General features: G+C 42.4%; 1 protein-coding gene across 18 annotated transcripts in view; it reads right to left on the bottom strand.

Moving 5' to 3' along the window:
- Positions 1–21,488, bottom strand: part of Ptprt (protein tyrosine phosphatase receptor type T) — a 1,127,865-nt gene that overhangs the window by 723,565 nt on the left and 382,812 nt on the right. For all 18 annotated transcript variants that reach the window (XM_060382888.1, XM_060382893.1, XM_060382885.1 and 15 more), the window contains exons 4-5: positions 18,207–18,288; positions 5,378–5,493 (exon numbers count right to left, since the gene is read on the bottom strand). In XM_060382888.1, the coding sequence (XP_060238871.1) occupies positions 5,378–5,493; positions 18,207–18,288 (198 nt within the window). The remainder of the gene's footprint in view (positions 1–5,377; positions 5,494–18,206; positions 18,289–21,488) is intronic.

Here is a 21,488-nt window from a genome sequence, read left to right as displayed (position 1 = left end):
GATTTTCTTATAAATTTGTGAATTCAAATATAGTTCATCTAGTTCAGTGGATGGAAAATTGGAGGTATGAATGCATGCTAAATAAAGGAATTTGACTGTAGTGTGTGTCTGTGTATGTGTGTTATGTATATGTGAGTGTGTGTGTGTGTGTGTGTGTGTTAAGAGGACAGAGGCTGACATTGAGTATCTTCCTCTACTTCTCCCCATTTTACTTTTTGAGACAAGGTTTCTCTCTCTCCCTGCCCCCTCTTTCCTGAACCTACATTTGTCTTGACTCAGCTAGGGTGGCTGGCTAGCAAACCCAGGGACCCTCTTCTCTGTGCCTCCCAATCCTGGGATTACAAGTGTGCATGGCATATTTGATTGAACTTTGGTCCTCATGCGTGCATGGCAAGCCCTTTACCCACTGAGCCATTTCCCCAGCCTGAAGTTACATTTTCTAATGGAGACCCACCTGTAAAGAATTAGGTTAGATTTGGTGTGGCAAAGCGACGTGAATGAACCCAAGACTTCACATCCTTATCCTGAGTCTCCTGCTCAATCCCAATTTGACTCTGAAGTCTTCACTTACCCCCTAATGCTCAGCCTCTTGGTGGTTGTTAATGTCAGCTTCTTGAAAGATCAAAATGAGCATTAAAAAATAGTTCATGGGTAGGCCCCCAGGACATGTCTGTTGTTACGCATACTCTCCTGGCTTTAGCATCATTGTTGAGTTTCCCTGACCACCGCACAGAAGCCCTACACAGAGGGCCAAGTTCAGAGCAGTTGTGGGAGGAGATGCCTCACACAGTGCTCTCTGTGTCGGTAGCCAGTGCTACCCCATGGGACCGGAGGAATTGCTGCTACTCTGACATTGAGTATCTTCCTCTACTTCTCCCCATTTTACTTTTTGAGACAAGGTTTCTCTCTCTCCCTGCCCCCTCTTTCCTGAACCTACATTTAACCGGAGTTAACCGGAGGAATTGCTGCTACTCTGACTGGCAGACGTGCCTCTATCTCACGGCCAGGTGCAGCCGATATGGAAGAACCAGCTCCTGAAATGAGAGGCCTTTCCTGTCATGCCCTCTCTGGTGTCTGTGATTGTCTCAGCCCCCACAGGCCCCGCTAAGATCTATGCGGAGCATTGGGACACAGAGCCTCATGTCTGAGGCAGCAAGTGGTATTGGCTGTACAGACTCCCAGGGGAGCTGAGTCTTTGTAGAGAGGCCTCAAAGATCAGCTCCATGGTGGGGCTGACAGGCTTGCTCTAAGAGGTCCTGGAGAGTGAGGGTGAGGGTAGAGCTCCATCAGCCAGGCATTGCGATAAGAGAGGAGCACACCTGCGGAATATTCTAAACACTCACTTGGATGAACAGTGTGCCTGAGGGAAACGGGCTTGTGTCCTCACCAGGGAGCCAGCACTTCCACTGCAGTTGGCCACTCAACCTGAGGAGAACCTTGCTACCAGCCCTCAAATATCTACAGCTAAGGGAAAGTGACCATTTTGCTCCTTATAATGGCATTTATTTTTGCTTATGTTAGTTCCATGTATTCAATTTTTAATATTTTCATGGAACAGAAAAAAGGATAAAAGCATACATGATCTATTACCATAATTAGTAATATTGATATATATTCTTACAGTATTATATGTGTATATAGATGTTTGCATGATATATGAGGTATGTATATACATATATACATTATGTAATAATATATATACATTATGTAGTAAGTATATAACTGCACATATTTATGTATGTACATGTGTTTTTTCATTAAAGTATTAAACATATCAACTGTTTTATAGCTTGCACTTTTCACTTAATTACATACCAAGAGAATGCCATTAAGTATCTGTCTACTATCTGATATTTAATTACTTCATTCCAGCATTAATTTAATTAGTCTCTTTTGCAGAACACTCTAGTTCCTTCAACTTTTTTGCCCAGTTGTACATAGTTGCAGGTACATCTCTGTGCCCCTTTTTCATCATTTCCTTAGAAAACTGCCATAAATGAAGTTAATTTTGGAGTGGTATGCACATTGAAGGTTTTAGGTTTTATGTGCCTAATTATCTTCCAAAAAGCATAGGCCTGTCTATATGCTACACGCCTGTATATACATGTGTGTGTCCTGTTGTTTCTGTTTCCCTGTGACTACTATCATCTAGCCAACAACTTCCAATAGCAGTATGCCCGAAACATCACTAGTCACACAGGCCTTTGGCAGAATGCCCAGTATTTATGCCCTCCTTCCTAATATTCCCTGAAATATGGAGGAGGGAGCCGGTACTCAAGGAGACTGCCTTGCAGGAATAGTTATTGTATCTCTCCACTTGCTGTATTAAGTTTAAAGCTTCCCTGGGTAGAGATAGATTAGCAGAAAGCTGGGGATCCCTGCCCAAGTTGTGCCCCCCTCCATTTCCTTCCACCTCCTCAGCCTGCTTTCACACAGAGTACTATTATGATGTGAAGCAGACCCACAAAAGCCACTTGTGTGCCCTCAATAAGACTGTGGTGGAGACGCTGTTCATTACATCACACAGCCTTTGCTTTATGAGGGCTCCTGGGAACTATTGCTGTCCAACCTCTGTGTGAACAACAGTTGGAATTTTCCTGAGCAATTGGTTTGTGTTTATCTCGAAGCCACTGTAAACTGTATATCTGACAAGCTTTCTTTATCCCACGGGTGTCTGCAGTGCTCAGACGTCCCACTTGTGACCCACAAGCCAGCAATGGGGATGCAGAAATGTAGTCATAGCCTGAGAAGCAGTTCTCATGTGCTCTTCTGTCTTGTGACTCCTCACTTTTAATTTACACTGTCTTGTCTTGCTTTGTAGCCTATTGTAAGCCACAGGAAAAACACTGAGAAGGAGACAAAAAAATAAGATGTGAAAAAGATCCACAAAGTGTATCTCTGTCTAGTTTCTTCAACATTTCCGTTGTGCTCTATTTTAACATCTTCCTATTTGCAGACTTAAAGCATAGTGCATGCAACTCAGTACTTCAGCAATACTGGCCTTACAATAATTGGAATACCCAAATAAAGTTTCTGAAAATATTGTGATTGTCCTGCTCATTCTCACGACCCTGCGGAGTCAATGCCATTGAAATGACAGTGCTTCTTTGGATCAAAATGCGCTTTATCTCTAATTATGAAAAGAGTCAATAGCACTACTTACTGCTGAGTGACACAAAAGGAGGAACATAAGCATCAAAGAGAAACTCTGAGTGTCTAGTTGCACTTTGCTCAGGAAGTTTTCCACGGCGAATAAAAAGGTTCAAATTTAAGAAGAGAGGTGACAGCATAAACTACCATCAAAATGTATATAGAGTCCACCTGGACCCCCCACCCCCAACACTCCTCAAGCATGCAACCAAGCAAGCAAGCAAACAAACAAAACAATATTTCACATCCCGGTCATCACGGAAACAAACTTTCAAATCACATTGAGGTACTAACAGGCACCTACTTGAATTAGAAAGACTGACCACAGAGGGTTTTGGTGAGGGTGTGGGGTAACTCGCCAAGACTGCTGCTGGCAGTGTGAAATGTTTCAACTCTGTTTGAAAGCAGCTCCTCATTCTTTAGATAGTTAAGCTCCTGTCTACACAAGATCTGTCCAACTCACAAGTAGATGTTTTCCCACGATGAATGAAAGAAAACGTATACATACATAAGGCTGTACATTAATGTTCACAACAGATTCCTTTTAGCAGATAGAAATGGGTACAATGCGACAGTCAGCCACCGGTAGGTTAATAGACAAGAAAACCATGGTATATTGTTTATCATTAGCAGTTTGTTATTAGAATGGATTATTCCTAAGTACAAGCTAACTAAATAAAAATGGTGAAACATGCAATGACGTAAATGACCCTCACCTCAGAATTTTTTTTTTTTTTTGGTGTGTGTGTGCATGTGCACATGTTCATGGGTGGATAAAGACATGCTTGCAAGTGCCATGGCAGGTGTGAGAAGTTCAGAGGACATTTCTACCTCTGGCATAGATAGATCCTCACCATTCACCTTGTTTGACCCAGGATCTTCCCCCAGTGTTCACTGCAGTACATCCAGGATATCTGGCCCAACATCTTCCAGGGGTTCTCCTGTCTCCACCCCCCATCTCACCACAGGCATGCTGGGATTGCAGATGCTGTGCTACCACACAGGGATCCGCATACATTCTATGAATCTGTACTCTAGTCCTAACGCTTACTCAGCAACAGCCTCATCCACTGACCCATTCCCCTAAGCCCTACACTGATGTGAAATTCTAGAACATGTAAACTAATACGTAGTGTCAGGAAACAAACCAGTGGTTATTTATTATACATTGGAAGAGAGAGAGATTAATAATGAGGACAAGGACACTTTAGAAGGTGATGACAACATTCATTATCTTGATTGTGAAATTATTCACATATAAATACATTAAATATGTCAGGTTGTATGCCTTAAACAGTACATCTCAATTATCTTCAATAAAGCTATTTGAAAATATTTGGTATTAAATGTAAGCTAGAGATAGTGGCTCACTCCTGTAATCCCAGCACAGAAAGACAACAAGTTTTGGGCCAGCCTGAGCTACATACAAGACATTCTTAAAAAGAAAGGAAGTGTGTGTGTTGTGTGTGTGAGAGAGAGAGACAGAGAGAGAGAGAGAAAGAGCAGACAGACAGACAGACAAAGAAGGTGATCTCAAGGACACTGCGTGCAGATGCTTGGCTCTACCTTCTATGCTGCCCCAGAACTTTGTCCTTGTGTTTGCAGTGACAGGAGCATGACAGTGCTGTCACAATGAGTGCTCTCATCTCATTCTGTGTCCCATCCTCTGGCTTTGTACCTTACCCAGAGACAAGCTCTCTCATCCTTTTAGGGAAGTAGGATCAATGAGCAGAAACGAAAAGTGGATTAAAGCTAAAAACACTGCCCTGATGGACTCTACTCAGTGATGAACGCATTTAGCCAGAGAACAGACCTTTAGTTCAGGGACAATTTCTAAGAAAAGAATAACAATTTCATCCAGATATCCACGTATCTTTTAGTCATGGACTGATGATGTAACAAATCCAGACCCTAATATATTCCCTTTGTCTTAGCTTTAGTAATTGTAGCTTTGAAGGCAAAGTCATTAGACAATGCTTTTTGGGGGGTGGAGGGCTCGTACATACAAATTCTAGACCTAGGTCTTTCAGATTGCCACCAGCTTCCTCATGTATAAAATGTCAACCCAGCAGAAGGATAGGATTTCACAAGAGCACAGAGAGCAATATCCAAGGAGCAGAACTATTTTAAAATGACTACCCACCACCACCACACCTTTCTTCACACTCATGCTTTCTTCCTTGCAAAAGGAGGGAACAGTGTGGAAAAGGGTCTCTCCCATTCTTACCTGGAGCCAAAGCTTGTCGTGCTGAGACCACTTCCCACCAGCAATGCACTGGAATGTGGCGTTCTGCCCCACGTTCACCTCAACATTTTGGAGTCGCAGGAAATGAGGTGCTTTTCCTACGAGAGAAAACCAAACACAGAACATGTGAGGACAGGATGCAGCTGTACACAACACTTCCCCAGCAGGGATGGCAGCCCAGGACTGAGCCCAGGGTCATGGGATGTGTGTCTCAGAAGATGTCAGGCCCAGACAGAGTAGATGGATCACTACAGAGTAAGGACTATTCTGTGAATTCCACATGCTGTCTCATTTAAACCTCGTGAAATCTAGGGAGTAAACAGGAGAGCACCCTCACTTTACAGGTCAGAAATCTAAGACTCTGAGCACTGCATAATTTTGGCAAAATCAGGTATCCAGAAAACCGGGGAATCAAGATGGGAGTCCTCTCCTATGAGACCCTCAAGGTTCCTAAGACTAGCTATTGTGGAATGTTTCTCTGCCAACTTGGCCCACTCATCTCTAGAATGGATCTAAAGTGAATGTTGCCCCTGGGAATGACAGTGGAAGTGAAAGGAAGAATCACAGAACCCAAAGCTCTTCCCTTGACTCCAATGCTGATGTGATGATGTCAATAGTTAAGGACAAAGAGTACAGCAGAAAGAAAGGAGGCAGAGCCTATAACCATCTGTCACTTACTGAGATTTTCTATATGATAGGCACCACATTCAGCACTCACAGTTCATTCAGTACAGTGTGACCATCCCTACAATTCACTAATAGAGGAGCAAAGGATACCGGAAAGTTGGCCGTGTTCACAAAGACACGTAGTCTATGTTTTCAACTTTACACTGTACCACCTCCTAAGCACAGGTGGGAGGTGGAGCACAAAGAAGTTTGTACATAACATGGATAAAGACCTTCAAATGAAAGCTAGCAAGTAAGATCATCAGCCCCAGGATTAAGACTGGGGTTTCGTGTTAGATAACTTGAGTTCCTCTCTTTCCTTACTTGCACGGTCAATTGTTTTTTATATAAGTCCCTCACAAAACAGCAATGTCTGATTTCCATTAGCTAATAATTAATGACAAGAGGAATGAGCTTTGCCATTGAGGGCAATGGAGGTTTCCCACCACTATCAATAAAATCAGTGGTAAGCTGGGCACAGACTCCTTATCCCAAGTGGAGCTAAATGGAGCGGCCTTACAGGACCAAGGACATCAAGAAAAATAGGAAGAATAAAGATGTACTGAAAACCCTACCAGTGCTAAGCAGTATTCTAAGCTGAGGTTTCTGTTGCCATGATAAAACACTAAAAAGAACTTGGGAAGGAAAATGCTTATTTCATCTTACAGCCTGTAGTTCATCATCCACGGAAGTCAGGGTGAGAACTCAGGACAGGAACCTGATAGTAAGAGTCAGAACAGTGATTGTGAAGGAACGTGCTTGCTTACTGGCTTGCTCTTTGTGGCTTGCTCAGACTGTCTTCTTATACCATCCAGGACCACCTGCCTAGGAGTGGCACCACCAGTAATGAGGTAGGCCATCCCACATCAATAATTAATCAAGGGAATCCCCCCCCCGAGCCCCTACAGGCCAGTCTGGTGTGAGTCTTTTCTCAAAAGATTCCCTCTTCCCAAATGACTGTATCTTGTGTCAAGCTGACATAAAAGCAGCCAGCAAAACACTTTGCATGTTTTATCTATTCTAATTTCATAGCATCCCTGAGAAGTGTATGCTAAAGGGCAAAAATTAGCATCAGCAAGTCCAAGATTGTTGTGACGGCTAACTTTAATTGTCAACCTGACAGACACAGAATGACCTGGAAAGAGAATCTCAAAGAGGGAGGAGGGACTGTCTACACTGGGTTGATCAGCAACCATGCCTGTGGGGATTAAATGTTTCCAAATATTTTTATTAATTCATGACAATGTCATACAATATAATTTGATCATATTCACCATCAACTCCTCCTACATCTATCCTCTTCATTCTTCCCTTCCTATCCCCTCAACTTTGAGTTTTCTCTCCTCTCTGCCTCAAGTCCAGTTTATGTTGCCCAAATACTTTCTGGAGTAGAGTCTGCCTAGAGTGTGATCCACCTAGCATGGTCCCATCACTGAAAAAAAGAATTACTCTCCCTCTTTCTAGGCTACTGGTAGAATTTCGTACCAACTCCTACCCCCATCCTGGGATTTTATTTAGCTTGAACTTGCACAGGTCTTGTGCATGATGTCACACTTAGAGTTCATACCTGAAACTGCCATGTTGTGTCCAAAAAACACTGTTTCCTTGATTTTATCCACTGTCTCTGGCTCTTACAGTCTTTTCATCTCCTCTTTCACAATGACCCCTGAACCTTGTGGGTAAGGATGTGATATTATGTTTGTACCATTTAGGGCTGAGCACTCCAGAATCTCTTCTTTTCTGCACACTGATAAGTCAAGAATCTGTGTTCATTGCTACCTGCTGCACAGAGAAGCTTCTCTGATGGTTACACTGATACACTGATCTATATAGCAAGAAGTCATTAGTAGACATTTTAATACTCTATGTTCATTTAGCAAAATAGTACAATTAGGTCCTCTCCAAGGGCCTATGACCTGTCTAGCCACAAGTTCTTTTCCCTAAAAGTAATGCCAGCTATGGGTTTCCATCTCATGGATTGTACCTTAGGTACAATCAAAAAGTGGTTGGGTACTCTCATAACATTTGCGCCACTATTGTACTAATAGGCATATCTTCTCATGGCAGTTAGTATAGCTTTCAGGGTTCAAAACTGTGCAAAGTTGATAATTTGTCTTTTCTGCTTTTATTGCGTTCTTGTTTTAATTAATTTTCTCCTCTTGTTTCATGCGTAACACTTGGCTGCAGTGTGAAAGCCAGCCGGTAGAGGTGATGCTTCCAGGTTAGTACCAGCTTGATTTCTCCATGTTCTGTGACTCAAGTATGTGCAGTCTTCAGAAATATGGTCTTTTCATCAATTTCTTGTGGGTAAACAATAGTATTGACAATTGCCTATAATGTTTGGGGTTCTGTGGGACTGCCTTTGGCTACCAATACAAAAAGCGGTAACCCTTTCCTGTTAGTCGGGAGTTTATTTGCTAACATGTGTTTCTAATTGGGGTATTGTCCTCCTCTTGTAGGGTAACTCCATTAAAATTCTTTCATATTATGCTTCTGTATATATTTTAGAAAGCCCTTACAGTAGTAGGCTTTCATTTGACTTTGTAAAAACTGCCTTTACTTTTAGTTTTCCCTTTCCTACTTTCTCTTCTATACTGTCCTCCCATGCCCCATGGAAATGTAACTCTTCCTGTGCTGTCAGTCATTCCTTTTTAATCCTTTACAGTACTGTATTCTATTTCTCTTCACCTGAAAGCTCCCCTCCTCCCATGGCTCCTTACTAACTTCCTAATCTCTGTGGATATCCCATATAAGCAGGCACACCTGACTCAAAGCTAACACCTGAAAGAAAATATATGACATTTGTCTCTCTTGGTCTGGGTCATCTCACTCAGAATGATTGTTTGTAGCTTCATCCATTAATCTGAGACTTTCATAATTTCATTTTTCTTAACAGCTTAATATTTCATAAGTTCATTTTTCTTAATAGCTTAATATTCTGTTGTGTAAATGTGCCACATTTTCATTATCATCAGTTGATAGACAGTTAAGTCTGTTTCCATTTACTAGCTATTGTGAATACAGCAGAAATGAAAATTAAAGAACAAGTATCTCTACAGTAAGATAAAAAAAGTCTTTTTCATTCTCCCCAAGCATGGTTGGATACCATAAAAAGCTAAAATGATACGCTCAGGATGTGAGGCTAAGCACTGCACTCAGGGTCAGCCGCTTTGGACCCAGAGAAGAGCATGTCTGATTGCATGCGGGTTGATGCCCCAGGTCCCGCCTCTGAGAAAAAGGTATCGGACGGGTCTGATGCTCTTTGGGTGGATGACACCTAAATGAACATCTGTACAAAGTCCCAATTTATTTCTAATATCAGAGATCAGACCTCTACTCTTGCCTGATGCGTCTAAAACAAAAAGGGGGAACTGTAGAGAGCTGCGGAATGCTATGCCTTAAAGATGGAGCTGGTTTCCGCCTTCCACCTTCCCGATGGTGAGTGCTCTCTGTCACAAACAACTCCACATTTGGCTAAGGCCGAGGATCTGGCTTGCTTCCATGTATGTGGACCTATCTGCATTGCCCCCATGGCACTCCTGGGTTGGCTACCCAGAGGCTATCTAAGCTGTGGGCTGGCTTTCCCCGGGGTCCGAGGATTGTTCAATGTTCCTGAATAAACTGCATTGAAAAAAATAAAAAAAATAAAAAAAAAGTCCTTTGGGTATATTCCCAAGAGTGGAATAGCTTAATCCTTTGGTAGATTTATTTCTATCTTCTGAGCATGGATTTTCCTCCATGTTGATTTTCATAGCGGTTGTACCAGTTTGCATTCCCATCAGCAGTAAATAAGTGTTCCCCTTTCTGTAGGGGTTTATCTCAATTAAGTTAATTGATGCAGGAAGATACAGCTCAGTATGGTAGGGTGCCATTTGCTAGGCAGGGGATCTTAAATTTTGAAACTGGAGAAACTGAGCTGAGAACAAATAAACAAGCAAGTAAGATTGCATACGTGCATTTCTCTCTGTCCTTGATTGTGAGTGTAAGTATCTGCTTCTCGCTCCTCTGCTTTGAGTTCCTGGCTATGATAGATTGTAACCTAGAATTTTAAGCCAGATAAATTCTTTTCTCCTAAGTTGATTTCTATCGGGGTCTTTTATCACACAACAGAAATGAAACTAGAGCAGTTACCAAAGCTAAAGAGCATCACACAGAGAGTTCCGTTCAGTTCCTTTTGAGTGCCAAACTCAGTTTCGAACTAGCCACCTTCTTGCCTTGATGGCCTTGAGAAGAAAGATGGTATCATCAGACATGCCTCAGGATGCAGGGAAAGAATTGAGGTAGACAGCAATGACTCCCCTGGCTTCTCTGTTTGCTCCCAGATATTTTACAAGAAACCCCAGTCCATGCTACTTTCCTCTGTGGATGTTTTGAACTGTCTAGAAAAATGTGTCACCACCTATAAGACTATCCAAAATTCAAGGACCTCAGTATGCTAGAGGACACTTGCCGTGAGAAGGTATGTACCGTCTGCTCATATTTTTAAACCAGTTGACAACAGTTCAGACACCTCCACATGCTACTGTCAGGGCCCTGTGGCTAAAGTTTCAAGGGAACAAGGCCCACACTTCTGCTGGCCATCTCCAGTGATTCCTGCACTACCAATGTGATGAATGTCATGCTGTTCTGATTGCTTGAAATTGTTGTCCTTTGGCTCTCCTGTATAATTTTGTGAAGTTATTTTTGGAACTATCAGCTCTTCAACCAGGAATGGAGCAAACCTCATAGGTCTGTTTTTGTTTCAGTTTTAAAAGGGAAGGGAACACCCACCCCATTATAGGGAAGCAGTGTGCCTTGGCTCCAAAGTTAAGATGTCCTATTGAGTTTTACAAAGGCTACCCTTTTCTTACACTTCTGGACATGAGGCAACTGGTTAAGTTCTGAGACATGTACAGTTAGAGAGAGTTATTCTTTAGTTAATTGATTGGCACATGCCTTTTTCTGACTCATTCTCTCTTCTCCCTTTCAGCAACAGAGCTTCATTCTTTTATTTTCATACTATCTCCTTCCTTCTAAACTCAGAATATAGACGTTTGAACATACATGGGTATTAATATGCTGTGGAATATGTGGTGATTCTGATTTACAGTGGAGACATCAAACCCAAGCCCTCACGGGTACCAGACAGCCATCAAAATTAACAAACAGATTCCACTGTAAATCAAAACTAATAAAAACACCACCTTCTTGCTTCCTATTTCATTTTCCATTTTGGAAATATATTTCTGTAAAATAAAGGAGAATGCTGCAGACACAGTGAGGACTGGTATGTGGCACTGGTTCCAACGTTGGCAAGTTGTTAAGGCATATATACCTATATATTATTAACGTGGATAAGTAGGGGAACTAGACAGACCTCATACTACATTGAAAGGGAAGCTATACCACTAAAGGTCAGCAGAGAGTCAAGTAGGGGTGGGAATACTTTGCTCAGAGCTACCAATCATCTGATTTTTCCAGAAACATAAAAAACCCATATTTTATGTGAAGTCTCTTATCCTAAAATCTTTACTAAGATTAATGATAAGACTGTAGTCTTAGCCAAAGCCATCAATAGTCAGGTCCCTCCAGTTTGTAGCCTCTGATAAGTTACTCTTCTGTACAGTCTGTAGAACAGTTCCCACTAGCCAGTTGTGCCCCTTCTGGACCCATAAATCCAGAGGTGTCTCCCTCCCCTTCACACACTGTGGGAACCACTGAATTGCAGGAACTTTTCTCAACTATCTTCTCATTTTGCACTCTCTCCATAGGCACTCATTCTTATCTCTACTCTCTGAGGCCCCAGATCATCCATGACTCATGATCAGTATCTTTTTGTTGGGATCCTCCTTATGAGGATCTTCTTGGGGCTCATGACTTCTTAGGCCCTTCTTCCATCCCCAAATACAGTCTCCTCTTCAGCCAGAAACCCTACCCATCATTATTTGCCCTCTGCCTCTGCTCTTCTAGGAATGAAATTATTGCACCAACATCAATCAACCAACCTTTAGCCAAAAAAACAGGTGACCTCGGGTCATTCAGGCAGCCACCAGCCAGGCTTTAAGGAGCCCCCTCTCAGTCCTCACTGAGACTGAGTTCTGCTAAAATAGGATCCTGCTGAACAGGGTTAAGAGGAAACTGGCTGTGTCTTTGGGGCAAAATGCCTTGATGCCGGTGACATTTAAACTCCTGCAGATGTCAGTGCAGCATCTGAAGACGTATTATTGTGCCCTTTATCTCGCTCTTTACACCTGACAATGCTCAGCAGGAAGCCACACAATTGAAGTGAAAGCTCCTACATACATTAGAAACACGTTCCGATGCTCTTTGGGCTCAGAGACATGGCCCTGCGAGGTTGTGATGGGGGAAAAATAGGTTTGAAAAAAAAGTCTAAAAGTAAACTTGGGAGTTAGAAAGTTTGAAATGAAGTGGAAAAGTGTGCTGACATCTATGGAAGTTCTAACTGCAGTGGCCCTGCTCACCATTGGCACCAAGACCCAGCAGTGGGTGGTCGCTGTGGCCAAAATACTTTTAGGATAACAGCAACCACGACAAAAAGTTAAATGGGCTATAAAATACAGACGAGAAGGTTTCCACTACAAAAGAAAATAATTTATTTGGAGGATTATGTCTGACTCTTGCCCACTGTTTTAGAAACTTTGAGGCAAACATTTAAAGCCAGCTTCAATGTGTAAAGGATAAGATTACAAATTACTTCTATCCACAGGTGTTAGAATAATTAATTGAATCACTTATTGATAAGCTCTGATCATATATCAATAGAAGATGTTTTGAAGAACAGAAGTTAAGACTCATAAAAGCTTGTTAACATAAAGAAATGCATTTTTTTCATATAGATAAAGTCTTAAAAACTCCCAAGTGAAATTAATTATCAGGCTGAGGATTTGAGGGAGAGACTAGCAGTATAACAGACAGTCTCAGAAGGCACACAGGTGACATCATGTGTAATTCTGTGAGCAGCCCCAAGGCCTGTGCTCAGCACCTCAGAAGCAGCAGAATACTCAGGGATCTGGAAGCAGTCACCTTTGGGGCATCCGTCTCCCAACCTAACCAGTCATTGAAGACTCATCTCCAGGGCCTGAATGCAGTGCTCATAGAGTCAACGCTTTCCAGAGCCTATGTTTCACCATCGTGCTCCCAGAAATGCAAACACAGAATGTGACTGAATCCAGAAACAGAGCCTCATAAAAACTGATTAAGCTAAAAAGAGACTGTTGGGTGGACTCTGATCTATTCCACCTAATGTCCTTTCAGGAAGAGGAAATATGGACACACAAAAGGACACCAAGAACTTACACACAGAGAGAACAGACCATATGAGGCTGCCCTGAGGAAAACACTTGCAAGCCTAGGAAGATAATCTCCGAGGCCAAATTTTCAACACCTTAACCTTGAATTCCTAGCCACAAGGGCTGTTAGAAAATGTAGTGATCAGTTAAAGCAACCTAGTCTCTGGCATGTCCTGACGGCAGCCCTTGCAAAGCAATAAACCATCTGTTACATATAATATGATCACAGTGTTAGCTGTTTTCTTTTCAGTCTCATCCACTTCACCAGAGGCCTATGAGGACAGACAATGAATTTATCTTCTGTAGTTCCGCAATCCCAGACACTGAGTACAAGCTCAGTAATCGCTTCCTGTGTGATGAGTGGCTGACTCATCAGGTCACCATTGTTTCTTGCATAGCTCTAGAACATTCTTTCGTATAATTTCCCAATACTTCCCATGGGACTTAAACTCCTACCACACAACATCCTTTGTGAGTTAACTAAAACTATTCCATCCCCAAATCAGCCTTTTTAGCATTGTCTCTGTGCACTCACACTAACATCCACTCACGATGATGCCTGAGGCACTGAGTGGTGAGGTCCCAGGGCACCTGCCCAAGGTTCACCTGGGACATTACTGGCTGTGCTCCAGCTACTAGGACGCACTGGCAGCACTGGCCTGTTTTCCAAGGCAGGAAACACGCTGTTTCCTCCGCCTAGATGCTCCCTTCCAGAATTCTTAGAAAGCACGTTCTTTTCCGTGATTAGAGGCCCAGCTCTGACATCTTTGAAAACACCTCCCATGGTGATGCTCCTGAAGGAGTCCTGAAGAGTTCCACCTCTCTTATTTATCATATTCGAAGAGTTTTCCCTTATCCCAAATTATCCATTGCTTATCTAGCATTAGATTCTTCAGTGGCTTTCATCCTTCTCTCATCCCCATGCCAATCAAACACTGTGAGCACCAGAGCCAACCCTTCCTTACTTAACTATCTGCTATGCCCAGGAAAGCTCTTGAACACAGCTCACAATCAATAATTTACTTGCTGAAATGAAGGATGGATAAAATTCTGAGCTGGCAATGAACTGAGCATATGAGCTGTTGGGTATACCTCAGAGGACTACACACATTGCCTGTGTTTGCACATATCCTTAATGTGATTTTCTCCAATCCCAGCTACTCTTTCACGGGCCTAACACTGTGTTTCCTGGCAAGGGTGTGCTGAAGCCTCCTAAGCACGGGAGTTGAACACAGACACAATACACCATGCAGAAATAAAGCCAAGGTCATGTCTTCTAGAGTTATATCCCATGGCCCATTTGCTGGGTAACTGACTCTCAGCAATTCCGTGCAATCCACACTTCTCAGCAGGAGGAGGATGGGGCTATCAGGAGAATCTTAAATTCACAGAAGTCCTAATGAAAATAGGGAAGATTCTCAGCAATCCTTAGGGTTTTGTGGATAGAAAGCCATCCAAATGCCCTCCAGGGTTGCTCTCCCACAGAGATACAGAAAAGGAAAGGGAGTAGTTGATGGTGATGCACAGGACTTGGAGATAAGATAGCTGCAGCTAGGCATCAAAACTGGGTATTATGGTGAAAGTGAGGTTTCCTGCTAGAGCATAGAGTTCTGGGACCGAAGGACATAATAGCATGCTATATTCTGCTAGGGAAAACCAAGTGTCAGCTTCCAGGAAGACCAAGTCCAAGCATAAAAATAATGAATTTAGGTAGCAAAGGTGAATGTGCTCTATGGGGATAGATATGTGCAGGGTGTGGGAAGACCGCTCAAAACCGAAGAATGAGAGTGAAGTCAAATGGAAGCAAGAAGAGCAGGTATTTCCTGATACCACTGTCCAGACTTAGAATACATGTCATTGATGACATTGATAAAACTAACGAAATTAGGGGTGGGAGGACAGTCAGTACAGGCAAGGGAAAGCCATCAGCATGAGTACCATAGAAGCCTTACATTGCTGAGGACTTTGGATCATCTTCACATAAAGTTTACTTCAGCAGAGACATTTCCCAGGCATGTATAAAGGTACAGAACCATCAGAGACACTCTGAAAGACTTGAGCCATAACCCAGAGAATAACAAGAATAATAAGGAATCTATCCTCAGTGTTTCCGAGTGGCTGGTTGATGACGGAGAGTGAGTCTCTCCTAAGTAGACATCACATCCAGTTCCCCCAAACTCTGGAACTTGGAACTTGGCATGCATTTTTCCAGGGAAGGTGCTTCAAGCTAATGAGTCAGACTAAGGTGCTCTTACCCCAGGAAGCTGGAAGAAAAAGATGATTCAAGGTCTGACAAATGAACAGCAGCAGCAGTGAAAAGATTTATTTCAGTTAAAGCAATGTGATAGGGTCAACATGAGGCTTATGCCAGGTGTGTGTGTGTGTGTGTGTGTGTGTGTGTGTGTGTGTGTAGGGAGAGTACTAAAAGGCACAAAGAGAAATACACATGATGCCTCATGAGGAGACAGTAAGCTTCTCCCTTACCCATAACATAATTGCTGTGGTTTAAATATGATTTGTCTTCCAAGCTCATACCAAAGTTGAATCCTTGAAGTCAGTGGCACAAAGAGGGCAGAACCTCACTGTGACATTTAGAGGTGGCTGTTTCAGGATATGATAAGGTATGGACAAGGACGTCGTAGTGGAAACACGAACAATTTAATCCTGCTGTTAGAAAAAGCAGACAGGGTCATAGCACACATGTGTGCACTCCCTCTTTATTTCCACATGATGGCTCTGCCCTGCTCCCAGCCTCCAGAAAGCCAGCACCTGGCCCGAGCCTATGCCAGAGTTATACCCTTCAACCTCCAAAAAACTTTCTTTATAAAGTTAGTCTGCTTGTACAAAGAGGACTATTTTTAACAGTGAGTGTCTGCTTCAGGAAATTCGACAAATCTCAAATAAATAACTTAATGATGAGCCTTGTCAAAACAAGAATAAGCACCCAAGTTGTAGATGAAAAGCGATGATCAAAATCAAGATTGAAATTAATGGCATAGAAACATACTACAAGTCATCAATAGGACAATAAGATGGTTCTTGGAAAAGATCAATAACATTGGAAAGCCCTTGGTCAAATTTACCAAAAGAAAAGACACAAATTAGTAAAATTAGAAAGGAATTCGAAGACATTAGAAAAGATACCAACGAAATTCAGAAAATCATATTTTTTTAAAGCCCCCACTCCACTAAATTGAAAAAAAAAAACTAAAAGAAATGGGAAATTTTTCTAGATACATACCACATATCAAAATTAAATTAATATGAAATTTAAAATAACTTAAACTGGCCCATAATCAGCAACAAGACTTAAATAGTAATTAAAAGTCTCCCAACATAAAATAAGGCCAGAACTAGTTAAGGTCATTGCAGAATTCTACAGAACCTTCAGAGAAGAACAAACTCAGCTGCAGATGGAATGTCTATACCAACCTGCCTCCTTGAAGTCTGGAAAAACACGTTAGGACCCTGAGAGAAGGGGAGGGCGAGAAGAGAAGGAAGGGGTCCGTGTACTGCTATTCTCTGGGCATGACATGGCTGCTGCACATGTGACCTCATAGCATCTGTTGTTCCTTACATAAGACCTGTGTATCATCTAGACAGTTTTACATTACAGCAGAAACAGAGGAAGGTCCCTCTAGAGAGCGCACCCCTAGCTGGGGGCCTGTTGTGTTGTGTCTCTTTTCTTTAGGTGTGCGACCACTGGTAGCTCCCTATGCCCCAAGAATAAACCCAACATCCACACATACGTGGCAAGTATTAAATAGACTCTATGGTTTTTAAATAATAAATTAATTGAGGAGGAAAAATACGTGGCTGGGAGGGAGATATAACGCGGCATCTTGGGAGTGAACTGGCAGGGGAATGAGACATATGATCAAGACACATTATATCACATTTTGAGATTTTTTCAAAGAATAAATTAAAAAAATTTTTAAATGTCAGCCTGCCATAGATATTTCATCCTACTAAGACACTTACTCAGTGTCTCATGGTCACATGAGAGAGTGGAGAAACCCCCAGAGGTTATCCTAGAACCAAATGGTTGCCAAGACATTGATAGGAATCTAAGACAAAGCACTCCCAGATTGAGGATCCAGCATCCCAGCTAACTCTGGCAATGGCTCCCATGATGCCTAAGCATCCTCCAACTTTAGACTTCCAACCATATACCTATAGGCATAATGTCAGCACAGCTGCCTGTACCCAGGACTTGGCTGGACAGGAGCTATGGCTCTTTGCTGAAACATTTTCAAGTGTCTTTGACTAAATACTCCAAGAAAGGAAGTTTCAAGCAGGGGTGGTGGACCACTGAGGACTCTTGATACTGTATAGTATTAACCGCCACGAGAAATTTCACCCTGCGCCTACACAGGGTAATGAGTGTATTTAAAAGTATTTTCTTTTTTTAAGAATTAATAGTTTTGGGGTCCTTTTCCTTGTGGGTAAAGGGTGTGCTAATTTGCTTCATGTTTAATGTTGTTTTTTGTTTTGTTTTGCTTTTTCTTAAAGATAATTACAGAAGATTCTATCTAAAGGCCTCTCATTCTTTCACTTCAGTGATCTGGATCCTACTAATAAACAATCAGGACTTTAGACTCCCTTAATAATGGAGAGAGATTCAGACGAATTGTTTTGCCAGTCTCTGCAAATTCCTAGAGGTGCTGCCTGTTGAACAGGCCAGCAAAATTAGAGATTTATTCAGGACTGATTGCACTGGGTATGTAAGCAGTTCTGAAAGATCAAGAGAGGGGAGGGAGTGAGAGATTGCTGTGAGCTGAATGAAAAGGGGATTGCAGCCCTATGACTACCCAGCCTAGCATGGAGAAAGGATGTGTCAGGAGAAATAGACTTACTGCACGGATGAGCAAGGACCCGAACCTCGTCCACAGCGATGTAACCAGGATGACCCTTCAAAGAGACGGATTCAAATATCACCTGCAATACACAGGGCTGGTGTCAGTTTCACAGAATCAGTTGTCCGCATTCACCTGAAGCAACCATCAAGAACCCACTTGCTTTCTGTGTCAGCTTCCCATCAGAACCAGCCACCAACACCTTGCATTAGGAGAGGGTACCACGCTGCCAGGTGACTTGGATTTCCAAACAAGGCAAAAAGTCCACCCTCTGGTGACCATCAAGAAGAGCCAGCCATGTGGAATGTTTAATGGATTTCAGAAATAACACTTAGCTACAACAACAAACAATTTGAACAAGGCCCTGGGCCCCATTGGTACCTCCCTCATCATCATGGCTTATTATTTGTCAATAGCCCAATTTCCTTATTGTCTTGGAAACTAGCATAAGCCAAGGACAGTTGATCTTCATGTGATTCTGCATGGACTTCCTCTGTTCGTGTGCATGCATGTATAAATGTGTACATTTGTATGTGTGTTTGGTGACCAGAGGTCAACCTCTGTTGTCATTCCTCAGTTGCCACTGATTTTGTTTTCCTGAGATAGGGTCTCTCACTTGTCTTGAATTCTCCAGTTAACCTAGACTGTCAGGCCAGAGATGGCCTGCCTATAGTTTCCCAGCATTGGGACTACAGGAATGTGCCATTAAAAAGCTGCCTTCTTCCTGCAGGGGTGCTAGGGATCAAACTCACATCCTTGGTCCTTGAGTTTGCACAGCAAGCGCTTTGTTGGCTGAGCCATTTCCTAAGGCTTCCTGAACGTCTTCACCACACAGCCACTGAAATATATCTAGTTGTATCCAGGAGTCGAAGGAAGTATGGAGTTTTCTCTGATTCCTACTGAAACTTTTAACTCTCATGAGGATTTTATAATTAAGCTTCCCTTGCCTTCCTTCTCTCCTCTTTGAGGAGGAATGAGCATCTGTGTGAGCACCATGGCCTTTGCCTTTCACACTACTAATTCACACTCCCCTAAACTGCATCAGCTACATTCTCAAACTTGTACATGACATTCTGCAATACTCCGTCGAACTCTTGCTCTCCAATCCACTCCCAGCCCAGTATTCCTTCACCAGTTCCTTTAGCTGCACAAGCCCAGGTTCCTTCTAGCATGTTGGCTAACAGCCCGTGTGAGTCTCTCTGGAAGACCAGTTCCTTCACACCTCACTTTGAACTTTGTCCAGCAGATTGTGGACCTTCCTTCCCCACCCCCAAACTCTACCTCATCCACTCACCCAATCCCAGAAGGTTCCATAGCTTCACGAAGATCAGAGAGGGGCTGACTTCTTACTTCTTACCCACAAACCTACCTTCCTCCACGCTAACTATAAGCTTTGCAGCTAATGTCAGTACCTTTGAATCTGACTGAACCCTGCTGCAGTTTCCAGAATCTTGGCTCTCGCTGGCTTTCTTTTGCTTCTCTGTGTTTTCTGGCCTTCCTCTTTTCTCACTGACCTTAACATATATAAATGGTTACAGCCTTTTCTTTTCTTGAAAAACTGCCTCTTTGTAGCAAGTTCTTTTCTATAGCCAGTTGTATTTCAATCACAATTCTTAGCTATTTAATAAGTATTCTTACCAATTCCACCATAAAATGTCAAATATAAAAATTCCAGTCTTTCTCAAATGTTCCCCTCAAAATTGTTTTCATTATAAACACTAATATTCTAATTACTAAATCTGATGAGACTCCCCATACCCAATCTCTTCTCTTGCTTTAAGAAGGAAGATGGTGGGGCTGGAGAGATAGCTCAGCAGTTAAGAGCATGGGCTGGCCTTCCAGAGATCCCAAGTTCAAGTCCCAGCATCCATATTGTGGCTCACAACCTTCTATAAAAGTAGTCACATAGTACTTGTGCCTTCTTCTGGTACGCAGTCTTACTTGTAGACAAAGCATCCATACAGATAAAGTATATAAATTTAAAAATTATATTTTAAAAAAAGGATGACACCACCCTTGAACTGCAGGTTCCAGAACTTCCTATTTTGAACCCTCGTGTCTGGATCTATAATTGCAATATCTACATGCAATCTGTATGTAATGGTTCTGAGCATATTTCAAGTCTTCTACCTAACCTCCCAATGGGCCATTCCTCCTATAATACAGTGCTATTATATGAACACCTTTTTGGGCTTCTACTTCAATCTCAGCCCTTATCTTCAGTTTCTTTTTTATTCTACCTTAATAGAATTGCTTACATATGCCCCTGCTTTTCCATCTCTATTATTAGACAGATCTTTTGAAGCAGCCATTTGTGGGTCAAAGACAATCAGGTATAAGTGCTGGTGTTTTGATTCAGCCTGTATATTATTTTTCATATCTACCATTTTTATGACATCCAAAATGAGGCCCCTATCCCATCTCTACTACTCAGTTCAAGCCTGTGACTGGACAATAAAGTGGGTGATGAGATCAACAGGAAATCTCTACAAGGAACCACGGTGTCTAGGCCAGTGGGTTTAAGGCTTAATGTCCTCATTTGGCCCCATAGCTCTAACAATTATATACCAAGTGAGCAAGTGAAGAGGGCGGCAATGGCTGTGGAAGAGGCAGTTTCTTGGTGGTAAGATTCATCAGTGAAATCTGAGAAGTTTGTGAAATGATGAGGGGAGTATCAGTCCTAAAAAAGGCAGGTGCTTCTGTGTGATGGCTCCTCTCAAAAAGTGCTTTTCTGAAACAGTGCAGTCCTTCAGAGAGAGAGAGAAAGAGAGAGAGAGAGAGAGAGAGAGAGCTAACCCATGGATTTGCACATGAGCTGATAAAGGTGTGTAAAAACAAAAGAATGGTATCTCCTTCATCCTGCAGAAGGGGAAACTTATAAAGAACCAGGCATTTATGTGTGTGTGTGTGTGTGTGTGTGTGTGTGTGTTTTGAAAACCAAAGTAAAGTCCATAGGAAAAAAAATTAATGAAGATAGAGTATGTAAAGCAAATGTATTTTAGAGTCTCACAACAGTGTGATGCAGCCATGATCATTCAGGCCTTTACAGCCATTGAAGCAAGACATTCTCCCCAAGCATGGTTGGATACCATAAAAAGCTAAAATGATATGCTCAGGATGCGAGGCTAAGCACTGCACTCAGGGTCAGCCGCTTTGGACCCAGAGAAGAGCATGTCTGATTGCATGCGGGTTGATGCCCCAGGTCCCGCCTCTGAGAAAAAGGTATCAGACGGGTCCGATGCTCTTTGGGTGGATGACACCTAAATGAACATCTGTACAAAG

The sequence above is a fragment of the Meriones unguiculatus genome, chromosome 4 (genome assembly GCF_030254825.1).
Source record: "Meriones unguiculatus strain TT.TT164.6M chromosome 4, Bangor_MerUng_6.1, whole genome shotgun sequence".
Taxonomy (NCBI): domain Eukaryota; kingdom Metazoa; phylum Chordata; class Mammalia; order Rodentia; family Muridae; genus Meriones; species Meriones unguiculatus.
This window is presented reverse-complemented; position numbering and strand designations above follow the sequence as displayed.